The following is a 12,756-nucleotide window of genomic DNA, read 5'->3' as shown; positions in this document are numbered from 1 at the left end:
CGGTGACGTGCTCGTCGATCGGCGTTCGTACGGTTCTGCTAGTTTGCCAACCGCGATCCTTCGTCGTTCTGTCGCGAGATACGGAATTTTGCGTTTCCATCGCGCGGATTCCGCTTTTTCGCTAGACGCTCAACGACGAGCGCCCGTTTACCCGTGTTGCGGTACCAGGTACGACCGACCGGTTCTCTCTCCCTCCTCGCTCCTCCTTTCTTTCTTGCCTGCCTCTCTCTCTCTCTCTCTCTCTCTCTCTCTTTTTGTCTTCGTCCGTCGCGTCCGGCGTTCTTCGATACGCCATAGTTCCAAAGTCGCGCGACGATCCACGAGTTCCGTTCGGTTGGCATACGGGCACGGAAGGAGCGCAGCGGCGAGACTCGGCAAAGTGACGCGTCGGAATTTCCAGAGCGTGGCGATCGAAGGTTTTGGCCGTCGTCCGGATCGAAACTCGACGAGGTCGAATCGCGACGCGGCGATCCTTTCGAACCAATTGGACGTCGTCGTCGTCGTCGTCGTCGTCGTCGTCGTCGTTCGTTCTCCGCGCGCACGATACCACCGCGTGCGATGAGTCACGTATTCGCGTTTCGCTCGTTTTGCTCGCATCGCGTCACCTCTCGCGGCCATAGCTTCGCTGCGTTTTCCCTCGCGTGATCGACGCATCGAGTCTCGAACCTTCGTTCGATATCATTTTGTCCGGCGTTGGATCGCGAGCGCGTGCGCTTTCTTTTCCAGAACCGGTATGACTGCGACGCGGAAGGCCGCGTTCCAACAACGACGCTGATCGAACGTCGCGAGATCGGCTCCGAGATGAACCCGTCGATCGGACTGTTGACCGTGGCAGTGCTGGCGATCGGTACCGCGATCGCCGGCTTGAATCCAGGGGGGGCCGATTGCGGCGAGCAACGCTGCTCCACCGTCGAGTATTGCAGCCCCTACGACAAACGTTGCAAACCGTGCTCCTCCATCTGCGACGCCACGGGTCGCAACTATCAGCAAAACGAGTGCATCAAAGATTGTCAAGGTGAGCGAAATTCTCGTCGTTCCGTCGAACGGTTCCGTCGGAGAGGTCGGTTTTCTCGGCTTTTTCGGTCGATCGGCCGAGCGAGCCGAGGATACCGAGCATCGACGTTTCCAGATCGATCGAAAGAAAAGCCAGGTAGCGGCGGGCCGAGCGTTTCCGAGCGTCGTGCACCTGAACCCGAAGGGGGTTCGAGTCCGTTGACTTTACACCTGACCACACCGTCCCTCCGTCCACTTCCCACACACGCGACCGTGCACGATGACTCATCCTACCGACCTCCTATTCGCCTGCCAGCCTGCCTGCCTGCCTGCCTGCCTACCTTCTTTTCTTTCCTCGCTCTTGCTTCCTCTCGGCTCCTTTCGCCCGCCTATCTCCTTCTCCTTCTCCGTCTTGCCGTTAGTCGCCTCTCGCCCCGCTTCCAACCGAACGGAACAACGTTCCCTTCCCCGGCCAAAGTCAACCGTCGTCGAACCTTTCCCTTGGAAAATATCGCTCTGCGGCGCGTAACTTTTCATCCTTTGCCTTTCCATTTCAGAATACCTGCACGACAAACGATACGTTCTTCTCGAGCAGTACGAGGATTTACGAGGTAAGTAGACGATGGGTGGCGTCGTCCTAGTCGCGACTAAAGAAGAAAAAGAGAAAACGAACGTTGACGATCCGCAGGGGAGATGCAGCGATTGTGGATACTGGCGGCGATATCCATCGCGATAGCCTTTGCGTCTCTCGTATCGAGCCTGTACCTGTACGCGCAAAAGTGTCCACGATGGGAGAAGATGCAAACCACCCTGAGACGAGCCATCGCCGGCAAACGAGCAAAGGTGAGCGAGCGAGCGAGGCGAGTTTTTCCGTCTCGCGATCGAACGAGCGCGTCGCGTCGACCGCACCGACCGATATCTTGCTTCTCAGGGAACGTCGAACGGCAACGGCGGCGACAACGACAACGACAACAACAACGATCGCGGTAAATCGACGCTTCGAGACGCGGAATCGGGCACGTCCAGGCACAACGGATTGAAGCTGACGATGCCGACGATTAGCGCGAGCGTGGCTCCTTCCCGATACATGGAAAACGAAAGCGGACGCGGTGGGAACGGTAGCGGAAGCGCGAGCGGAAGCGGCAGCGCCAATGGAAGCGGAACCGGTAACGCCACGCCGAACACCACCACCACTTCGTTGTCGAGAAGGCATCCCAGCGAGGACACCACTCTCGATTACGCTTACGACAATCCGGCTATGACGCCCAGCCCGGAAACCGTTCAGCACAGAACGAAGCGCGAGAGCTCGTTTTAAAAACGGGATATCCGATCGACTCGCCACACTGTACATAGGTTAATTCTAAGCATCGTACTTGATCGCGCTCGTCCGCGCGAGAACGCGCGCGACCTTCCGCGGATCCTTATCAGCCATTCCGTCCACGAAAGGCCTTTGGAGCGAAGTTCGTCCGATCAACGGTAACGGGGTCGAGCTTCGCATAGGTCAGCGACGGCGCGTAACCCGCCGACCGATCGATGGAGAAGCGCGCGGCTCCACGCTCAATTCGAATGCTCAACCGTCGAGTTTTACGCTCGCGTGCCTCTTTTTCACGATCGCGCTCTTCTCTCTCGCTCTCTCTCTCTCTCTCTCTCTCTTTTTCTCCTCCGTCTTCTCCTCCTGCGATATCGACGGCGAGACCCGAGACACAGGCAGAGAGAGAGAGAGAGAGAGAGAGAGAGAAATCGTTTACGTTCGGCCGTTTGCGCGAACCTCGCTGATCTTAGGTTAACGAGTCGTACGACAGCGATTCGAATCGTCGCGATCTTTCTTCGTCCAGCGTTCGTCCGTTGTTCCTCGTCGTGAACGATCATCGTACTGGTGACCGTCGACGACCAGGAATCCGATGTCTTCCAGCGAACGAAACGTCGCGGTTGCTCGAGCCGCGCGAACATGAGTAACACGAGGAACGAGAAGGAACAGTCTGTCGCTCGTTCGCAAGTATTCGTAGTTTTAAGACGTTTTTCGTTTTATCGACCCGGTAGTTTGCGTCGAAGTAAGCAATAAATTCGATAACGCACGACGTTCCCGTTTTGCGCGTTCCTTTCGTCCATGTGCGTTTCCGCACGGGCAGGATATCGGACCGGAGATGGGAATAGGAAGGGGTCAGGTTAGAAAAGAAAAGAAAAGAACGCAACGTTCTTGCGTCGATGCAGAAATCATCGTGTATGTTGGAACGAGGTTGGCGACTGGAAAGATCTAGCGGCGCGTTAGGCGGAAATTTGCTCGAACCGGAGAGAGTCGCCGACGGCCGGTTTCGATCGATCGCCGACGAACGACGGCGAGGCGGACACGAGCTCCGGCGTGATCGGCGTACCGGGCGTCGTCGGGTGAGACGAGTGCCTGGCCATCACCAGCTCTCTCGTGTTCTTCTCCGGTTTGATCAGCACCACGTAGACCTTCGGGAGAAACAGGCAGAGCAGCTGGACCAGTCCGTTCAGCGACAGCGACAACGCCAGAGTAATTACCCTGACGACGTTGCTCGTGGAGGCCAAGTAGAGGGGCACGAACGCCAGCCACAGCACGATCGTCGCGTAATTGGCGAACGCGATGCGTCGGGTCTCGTTGAATCCCTCCGGGCACTTTCTCGTCTTGATCGCGTAGAACGTGGACGCGACGGTCAACAGGAACGGGTAGATCAAACCGATCACGTAGGAGCCGTCTTCGGAGCCCCGACACACTCTTACGTTCGCGTCCCTGCTGGGATACGAGCGCTGGATCGCCGGTGGTTCCTTGAGCAGCCAGCCGACGTCGAACGCGATCTCCACCAGAACGAGAATCGACGCGATCGTCAGCTGAGATCTCGGGCTGGTGAACCTGTGGACACGCGTGGAATCCGCGTTACCAACCGGTTATGGTCGCGCGTTACCATCGAAATTTACCGTCGTTTGCGGGGACTGCGACCGGGATCGTTGAATATCCTGTGAATTCGATTGATCTTGGTGGAGAGCGCGGCGTAGCAGACGGTGTAGCAGAATCCGATGCCGAATCGGACCACGGCGCAACTTTCCACGCTGGGCTTGGACACCACGGCGAACGTCATCGAGAAGCAGCCGAACGCGCCGACCAGCAACAGAAACGACAGCTCTCGACCGGACGCTTTGATCATCGGTGTATGCCGATAGATCCAAAACACCGAGCAGACGAACGCGGTCAGTGCCATACCTGCGAACGGAACGCGATCCCGTCAACGTGTTCGTTCTTCGATCGTCGGCGATAGGCCGGGGACCGACGGAGATTACCGGAAACGGCTACCGTCATCGCGACGATCGCCCACGGATTCGAATAGTCGACGAACTGTTCGGGGATAGGTTCGCAGCCAGACCCGTTCCTCGTCGGAATCGTTCCCGGCTCGCACTCTTCGCATCTCAGCTCGTCCACCTTGTATCGATAGAAACCGCAGCTTTGACACCTCCAGCAGCACGGGTCCTCTTTGCTTCTCACCATGATTCGATTCGAGCCGCACGGCCGGGAACACGACGACGTCGGAAAATCGCCGGGCCGTTCGTCTCGAAACCACAACTTGTCCCGATCCAGCCGCAACACCGCTTGCCCGTTTTCGTTCACTGCGTGCAATCCCGTACGCGTTTTTCCGTTTATTCGTCTCTTTCATCCTCTCTCTCTCTCTCTCTCCCTCTGATTCTACTCGTGGTTTCACGAAGAAAAGAGAGAGAGAGAGAGAGAGGAAGAGAGACAGATAGTAGATAGTTCTTACGCGTGTAGTTGCCGATGACCGCCCAGTGATAGAAACCGTTTGCCTTGCGCTGATAATTCAGGATGGAGTATCTCGGAGGTCCGTCGACCGCATCCACGAATTCGAATGCGTTGCCAGCTTCGTCTGAAATTTTAGCTCGTACGGAACTTTACGTTTAGCCGTGTACGGCTCGCCCTCCCATCTCCGAAGATAGAACTACTTTTCATATTGTAATAAACGATGTGTATACTGTGGGGCGTACAGCCCGCGAATACCATATAATAATTATAATTATAACGATGATAATAATAATAATAATAATAATAATAAAAAAAAGAAGAAGAAGAACGATAATCTTACCTTTGAAAGACACGTTGGTTAGGTATTCGAAGAACGCGTCCATGTTGGGTGGACGCATCTCGTCGCAAAGTCCGATCGAACCTTGGCCGCAAACCTCCGTTCGCATGTTGTGAAGAGCGTGAGCCACCGCGTACACAGCGTCTCGAACGAAATGCAGAAATCTGCGCTGCTTGTAGCCGGTGCTTCGCTCGATCCTTAATCTCGGATCTTGGCAGTCGACGTGCCGCTAGAAAACGTTCGAACGGCACCTCTCTGTCTCTCTGTCTCTCTGTCTAGTTTACCTCCGTCTCGTTTACCCGGTCGATACAAAGACTTACCCCGCCGGAAGTGGCAGCGATCGTCGTTGCCTCTAACTCGTCGTCGGTGCAGTTGTGATAGGTTCGCCAAAACTCTCGGAACCAAGGATTGCTGCGCTCGTGGTCGAGCGTCAACCCCGTAAAGTATTCGTCGAAGCCGGAGAGCGGCGCGTACAGCGGTTGAACCGCGAGAGCACCCTCCAACACCGCGGTTTCTCGTGTCTCCACGTCGCGATTATCCGGCCACGAGTCGCTGCCCAGCCAAACGAATCGCGAGCCGACGCCGACGCGTCTCGCCGCCTCCAGCACCCGCAGAGTGGTCGACTTTTCCGCGAACAACACCACCACTGCGAGATTCCGTCGTATGTGTACGTCGTACTCGGACGGTCTTTCGATCTCCGCCTCGCTACATCGCTCTCGTCTCGACTCGACTTACGAGATACGTACCTCGCACGTCCGTCTTCTCGGCGATCGTGCGCACCACGTTGTCGTAATCGTCGTCGGTGAAACGATCTTCGCTGATCCGATGCGGCGCGCTGAAGCATATGGAGTACTCCGAGGCGAAGGAAGCCAGCGTCTCGTATCCGTGGTCACCGTACTCCGAGTCCGTGTAAACGACCGACACGTACGACCACTCGAACCGGCTTGCGTCGGAAACGTCGTCGAACGGATTAATCGGACGAATCGAGGTAAGTCGAACGGAGGAGGAGGAGGTGCGTGGATGCCGGACTCACCGAAGAACTTCCAGCATCGCTCGCGCCTGGTTCACGTCGCTCGGAACCGTGCGGAAGAACCGTGGAAATCTCTCCTTGCTGCTGAGAAACGGCGACGTGGCCATGTACGAGATCTGCGGCACCGGGAACAGAGCCAGCACCGACGCTACCTGCGAACCGTCGGATCTCGAGTGGCTGGAACGCGCGCGTTCGTCGACGACCGATGCTACCAACCTGGATGGTGACGGAACTCGATTGAGCGCCGAGCACCGCGACCACGCGTTCGAACTCCCCGTTCAAGAACTTTGCCACGCTGCGATCCGCGCATCGGTATCCCTCCTCGACGGACCGGTTCTCGCGCGCCATGAAACCTACGAACATCGACGCTGTCGAGTGATCGGCCGCGAGATCGCGCGCTCGCTTACCCTTACCCTTCACGAAGTAGAACGCTTGCTCCAGAGCGTAGATCGGGTGATCGCAGGTGTCGAACGCCAACGCGCCGAGTCGCACGCCCGGAAGTATCCGCGGATTCTCGTTGATACGTTCGATCGTGTACAGCATCGCTTCCAACGGTTGAACGCCGTCTTCCCCCTGCGAACAAACGTTCGAACCGGGTGACACCAGGCGGCCCGCGATTCTCGCCCTCGTATCTCACCTGTATCTCGCCGCAACTCTTGCCGTTGTTCCCTTTACGATGCACGGGAAACAGGCCACCCAGCAGCAGCTCGCCCGTCACGTTCGCGTACCGCGTCCGACCGTTGCCGATAGTCGGGCGCGGAGAACGTTCGACGGAATTGGACAGAACGACGGCGAACAGGCTGGTCGTGCATAGCACGCGAATCGTCACCGCCATCGCCATCGCCATCGTCACCGTCGTCTCGTTATCGCGCGTCTTATCACCGTGTTTTCGCTGTCACCGTCGGCCGTCGGAGAATCAGCCAGCGAGGCGAGCGAGCAGCCTGCGTGCGACGAACGCGATCCGACGAACGAAAGCATCTGACCGGCAGGATGTACGCCGGTGGATGTAGGGAGTGGCCGATCGCGGCGAGAACGCGAGGTCGTTGCGGAAAGACGGAAATCGATCGCGGGTCGCAGGCGGGAAAACAACGACACGCGAGAGAAGGTAAACGGAATCGGGCGGGTAAACAGAGAAGAACAGCGGGCGGACAGCAATTTCGTTAAATGCGTTGCCGTCTCGTGGCTGGGCCGCGTACTCGGCGGCACACGAGCGCGAGCACGAGGAAGAGGGAGAGAAGAGGAAGTTAGCATAGGTAACGGAGGAAGCGGAGTGGGAACGATAACGATGGAATCTCCAATTATTCAATCGTGTCTCCGAGTTGGTCCGTTTAAGCGACGCGCTCCTCGTCCGTTTCCCGACTTAGAAGCGAAGCAGCGACCGTTCTCTTCAGCCACGTGCTTCTCGCTCGATTCTTCGTTCCGTTCTCTTCTTCGCTTCGCAAGTCGCTGTGAAGTCGCGGTGAAATCGCCGCGGAAACGCCGAGATCCACGCGAAAGAAAAGGAAAGGAGAGGAAAGGAGAGGAAAGGAAAGAGCCGGCAGCCATGGACGGTAGCGGCGGTTCGACGCGGAGGTCGTTCGATACGATCGATTGTGTGGTGTTTGCCGGAATGTTGGCGATCTCGGTTGTCATCGGCGTATATCAGGCGTATAAGTCGCGAAAGAACGAGGACGCGGTTCGCGAGTACCTGGTGGGCGGGCAAAATATGTCCATCTTCCCTATAACGATGTCGCTGATAGCCAGGTAATAGGAAGAAACGATCCACCATCGATCCTCTTCGTTTCTTCCGATCAATTTTCTTCCGTCTTTTCAGCTACGTATCGGGAATAACGATCCTCGGTCTACCAGCCGAGATGTACGTCTACGGAACGCAGTACTGGTGCGTGATAATCGCCGATTTGTTCGTCTCGTTGACGATGACCATGGTCTATCTACCGGTGTTTTACGGTCTCGGCATCACTTCGTCTTACGAGGTAACGCGGATACCATTGCTCGTCCTCTACGCAACGTCGTTCGCTGATCCTTTTCTTTTAATTTCGCCGATTCGCAGTATCTCAACCTGAGGTTCAACGGCGCCGTTCGACTCATGGGTTCCGTCATGTTTCTCATAAAAATGGTAAGATGGAGCAAGAGCTGTGTGTGTGTGCGTGTGTGTGTGCGTGCGTGCGTGCATACGCGCGTGAGAAAGGAAGGACGAATTAAAGCGAAACGTTTGGCGTTTCGTTGCAGTTGCTGTATATCCCCCTCGTGATATACGTTCCCGCGGTGGCGTTCAATCAAGTCACTGGAATAAACCTGCACGCGATCGCGGTGCTAGTCTGCGTTGTTTGCATATTTTATACGACTTTGGTAAGGACGAGGATCGTGCCATTTAATCGCCAACGACGAACCGACTCGAGAGAGAAACGTGAACGAGCGTGTCTCTGTGTTTTTCAGGGTGGCTTGAAAGCGGTTGTTTGGACCGACGCGATTCAGACGATCGTCATGTTTGGCGGAGTGATAGCCATTGCGATAATCGGCACGAATCAAGTAGGCGGATTCGAACAAGTTTGGAGGAGAAATCGCGACACCGATCGAATCGAATTTTTCGAGTAAGCAATTCACTTGTCTCTATCGTACGACTGCTCCTTCCTTTTGCTCTTCCTATCGTCCGATCGACAGTATGAACTTGGATCCAACAACGAGACACACCTTCTGGACCGTGGTCGTCGGTAACTACTTCAACTGGTTGGCCAGCTGTTCCGTGAATCAATCGATGGTGCAACGATGCTTGGCCATGTCCAACTTGAAGAGGGCCAACGCGTGAGTCGTCTCTATCCTTTTTCCCCCCCGACCACCCGATATATTCCTATCTCGTGTTCGCTGAGATCCGTAATCTTCCCTTCTTTAGAACGATCGCGATCATGGCGATCGGTATAATTAGCATCGTTTCGCTGAGCTGCTACACCGGCATCGTCATCTTTGCGGCGTTCTACGATTGCGACCCTATCCAGACCAAGGTACAGGATCCAACTCTGCCCCTTCTTGCTTCTTCTACCAAATACAGCGAAACGAATTCACGCGTTACAGCGAATTAAAAAATCGGACCAACTGCTACCGTTTTTCGTGATGGAGATGACCGAGTCGATTCCAGGACTGCCTGGACTATTCGTCGCGGGAGTGTTTAGCGCGGCTCTCAGGTATATTCGCGCATATACGTTTGAACGTGTTGAGAAAGCGAGAGAAAAGAAAAGAAAAGAAAAGAAAAGAAAAGAGAGAAAGGGAAGAGGAAGAGAAGCGCGAGATCGTCGTCTCTGTTTACTTTTAGCACCATGTCGACCGGATTGAACTCCATGTCTGGCGTCATCTACGAGGACATGATAAAACCGTGGCTGCGAATATCTCTATCGGAAGTAGCGGCCAGTCGAGTGATGAAGCTGACGGTGCTGTTGATGGGGACCGTTTGCGTGACGCTCGTTTACCTCGTCGAGAAACTCAGCGGACTGATTCAGGTAGGAACGGCGCGCACGATCGACCCGTGCCGCGCTTTCTATTCGTCGCGAGTACACGTGGCTCTATCGCGTTCTCGTTTCGTTGTCAGGCTGCCAAGAGCTTGTCGGGGATCACGGCGGGACCGTTGCTCGGAGTCTTTACGCTGGGCATGTTTTTCCCGCTCGCAAATTCCGCGGTAAGATAAACCTCGAAACGTTTCCTCGAACGTTTGCGCGACATTCCCGTCTTTACCCGAATCGATGACGTCGCAGGGAGCGTTGGTCGGCGGGTTCGTTAGTTTGAACTTGGTCGCTTGGATCTCGTTCGGCACTCAGGCGGCCATCTCCAGTGGAAAGATTCGTTTCCCGACCAAGCCAGTATCCATCGACGGATGTCCGGAATCGCTCAAGAGTCAGGCTACGAATTTTACGCTGGTCGTCGAAACCGCGATCAAGTGAGAAAATAGTGGATTCCTCGGTCGGCCGGCTAACAGCCAGCCGCTTCCCACCATCGAGACTCTCGCGTTCTACCTATTTCCAGGGAACCGGCCTTCTTCCTCTACAGAATGTCGTATCTTTGGTACACGTGGCTCGGCTGTCTAACAGCGATACTCGTCGGACTGCTCGTCTCGTGGATCACGGGGCCGAACAAACGCACGCCGGGCGATGAGAAGCTCTACACGCCCGTTATTCACGGTCTGTTGCGCGATTCGGTCGCGATCGCCGCCAAACGGCAACAGGTACGACCTGGTCGCGTTTCTCGTACCCGATACACCTCGTTTTCTTCGTTTTCTCCGTATTTTCAGGAGGGCGTCGTCACGGAACTCGAGAAAATGGACGGAAGCTGTCGCGCGACCACAGCTTCGAGCAGGATTTAAATGGTTATGGTCGTCGTCGTCGTCGTCGTCGTCGTGCAGCAGCCGCTACGATTTTCGCGATTAAAAAACAGACAAAATAAACGCAAAATAGAGATGTACAGACGCGTGTGTATATATGTATGCATATATATTGTATAAGGTAGAGACAGATATATACATATATGCACATATAGGCACACAAGCGCGAGCATACGTACACACGTATATTTGTTTGTATTTTCCATTTACAACCTTTGTACAAAGAATAATTACAAGCGTAGAGGGCGTTCGTCGAGATTGGGGTAAAAGGTACGCAAGGAGGAAGCGAAAGGGGAAAGTAGAGAAGGAAAAAAATATGCGGAAGAAGAACACGGCCACGGTTTCTCCTACCATTTCGATCGGAGACTACGGATTCCGTGTCCGTGAACGCCACGATCCCTCTTCTTTCACCAATGGCAACGCTTCGTCGTTTCTCCGTCTGCTTTTTAGATTTCACCGTCGCATCGAGTTTCCTACCGCTCGTCGCGGTGGTAATCCCGCATCGTGTCCCACGGGGCAACACGGGACGACGATCCATTTCGTATCCGGATCTATCGCTCGCCCGTCACTCTGCCATCCGACAGACTGCGGTGTCGTAACCGACGATCGCGTTTCCGTGTTTCGCCTCGACTCTGGAAGGCGACCACGGTTTAAGAAGCAAGTGGCGACAAGCCGATAGTTCTAGGATCCTGTTGACCCGGTTGCGCCGGTGGCACGGGTTGAGGGCCGGTCTCTAAATTCTTCAAAAGCTGATTCAACCAGTGTTTCGTGGACGCGTCCTCTTGCAGGCAAGTGGCGAACGTGTTGTCCCTCAGCTGGTCGGGCAAACACTGTCTGAGCGCCAGCAATGCCCTATCGAACGACAACGAGATAGTTAGTTTTCGTTTCGTTGGTTCGTTGATTACGTTCGCCTCCTTACCTTGGATTGTCCGACAGTCTGAGATAACATCTGACCACGTGCTTCAACAGCCTGGCGGAAGGATCTTTGGCCAAGGATAACACCATCTTTCCTAAAATCATGGCAACGTGACTGAATCGATCGTACGTTTGGCAGATGTAGGAAAGACCGCTATCGTCGAGCAAAATCTTCTGCAGGATGAACGTAGCCACCGTTTTGCTTAATTCGGAGCCGCTTTCCATGATGCGTAAGCAAAGCGGGATGATCTCCGTAGTGAGCAAGAACGTAATCACCTCTTGCTCGTCGGTCTTTACCAAAGCTCCTATCACTCCCAAGCTGGTCAATCGAAGATACTCGAACGGACGGGTCTTGCTGACCGTGTGTAGAAACGGATATAAGAACAGCGGCACGTGAGCCTGCAAAAGGAAATTCCGTCGAGGAACGAAGAGTGCGCGTGTATGTCTTAAGCGTTGGTACGCGCGTGAACTCACCTGCAGAAACGAGGATCTGGTTTCCGGGTGACTGGCAACGCACTGCAACAGAGCCAACGCGTTGCACACTCGATTGCTCTGATACGCGGTTAGAGTGGCCGGATTGATAGCCGGATATATGTTTATTATCTCTTGAAGCAGCGACGCGATCGTTCCGAACGAATGCCAAAGCATCGGAGCCAAATCGGGCACGACCTCCCGTTTCTTGCTAAGTTCCAGCAACGCGTTCTCCCTCGTCTCCGAATTCGACAATTCGATTATCCAGGCGTAAACCTTCTCGCGATCCACCGTCGACTGCATCGCGGCTGGACTTTGCTGCGAACCCATTTTCGTCATCGGACTTTCGGGGCAAAGCTTTCACGGCGCGACCGTTATCGCTGCGATCGATCGATTCCTTCCTTCCCTTATTTACGCCTTCCTCGTCCGGCTACGAACGTATCGTCGCGATCCTAACGAAACACGCACGATGTGCCGTCGATCGACCGGTTTCGTCGCCAATTCGAAGCAAACTTTGAGGTTAGGCGAGACAAACTCGCACGATGCGATCGACCAGAAATTACCGAGCAGCGAAATTTATCGCGCCACGCGTCCGCTCTTTCTCGAATCGATCACGCGACACACGGACGGCAAACACGTTCGTCTTCCAGAAAACGAGCAAATATTTTCTTCTCGAGACATTCGTCTTCTTTGACACCGAAAAACGATACACCTTCCTACCGCTTGCAGCTACTCCGAGTTAACGACGTACGTTTTTATCGCCATCTATCGAGAACCGGAGAAAGCTTTTGCTCCACCTATCCGTATACGCGCGTATCGACGGTTAATGCGAGCAAGTACACCGCGCTTGCATGCTACATACGCGTTCGCATAGG

At 54.9% G+C, this 12,756-nt stretch overlaps 3 protein-coding genes and 1 pseudogene across 3 annotated transcripts; 2 read left to right on the top strand and 2 right to left on the bottom strand.

Annotated features, from left to right (window-relative positions):
• The first annotated feature begins 677 nt into the window (after positions 1-677).
• LOC117242884 (protein grindelwald-like) lies at positions 678-2,635 on the top strand. Its single transcript, XM_033509932.1, has 4 exons — positions 678-1,015; positions 1,551-1,604; positions 1,682-1,836; positions 1,925-2,635. Exons 1-4 carry the CDS (start codon positions 802-804, stop codon positions 2,306-2,308), a joined length of 807 nt encoding a protein of 268 aa, XP_033365823.1. The 5' UTR covers positions 678-801; the 3' UTR covers positions 2,309-2,635.
• A 519-nt stretch (positions 2,636-3,154) lies between these two features.
• On the bottom strand, positions 3,155-7,000 carry LOC117242886 (annotated as a pseudogene).
• A 625-nt stretch (positions 7,001-7,625) lies between these two features.
• LOC117242874 (sodium-coupled monocarboxylate transporter 2-like) lies at positions 7,626-10,681 on the top strand. The gene is made up of 13 exons (XM_033509913.1): positions 7,626-7,872; positions 7,943-8,102; positions 8,180-8,245; positions 8,359-8,478; positions 8,566-8,720; positions 8,791-8,931; positions 9,020-9,128; positions 9,199-9,308; positions 9,437-9,620; positions 9,710-9,796; positions 9,873-10,054; positions 10,141-10,339; positions 10,406-10,681. Exons 1-13 carry the CDS (start codon positions 7,673-7,675, stop codon positions 10,475-10,477), a joined length of 1,785 nt encoding a protein of 594 aa, XP_033365804.1. The 5' UTR covers positions 7,626-7,672; the 3' UTR covers positions 10,478-10,681.
• On the bottom strand, positions 10,651-12,636 carry LOC117242882 (CCR4-NOT transcription complex subunit 9). The gene is made up of 3 exons (XM_033509928.1): positions 11,885-12,636; positions 11,415-11,809; positions 10,651-11,347 (listed from the first exon to the last, which is right to left on the bottom strand). Exons 1-3 carry the CDS (start codon positions 12,218-12,220, stop codon positions 11,146-11,148), a joined length of 933 nt encoding a protein of 310 aa, XP_033365819.1. The 5' UTR covers positions 12,221-12,636; the 3' UTR covers positions 10,651-11,145.
• Positions 12,637-12,756: the final 120 nt, after the last annotated feature.

The sequence above is a fragment of the Bombus vosnesenskii genome, unplaced genomic scaffold (genome assembly GCF_011952255.1).
Source record: "Bombus vosnesenskii isolate JDL3184/JDL3185 unplaced genomic scaffold, Bvos_JDL3184-5_v1.1 scf7180000016279, whole genome shotgun sequence".
Taxonomy (NCBI): Eukaryota; Metazoa; Arthropoda; class Insecta; order Hymenoptera; family Apidae; genus Bombus; species Bombus vosnesenskii.
This window is presented reverse-complemented; position numbering and strand designations above follow the sequence as displayed.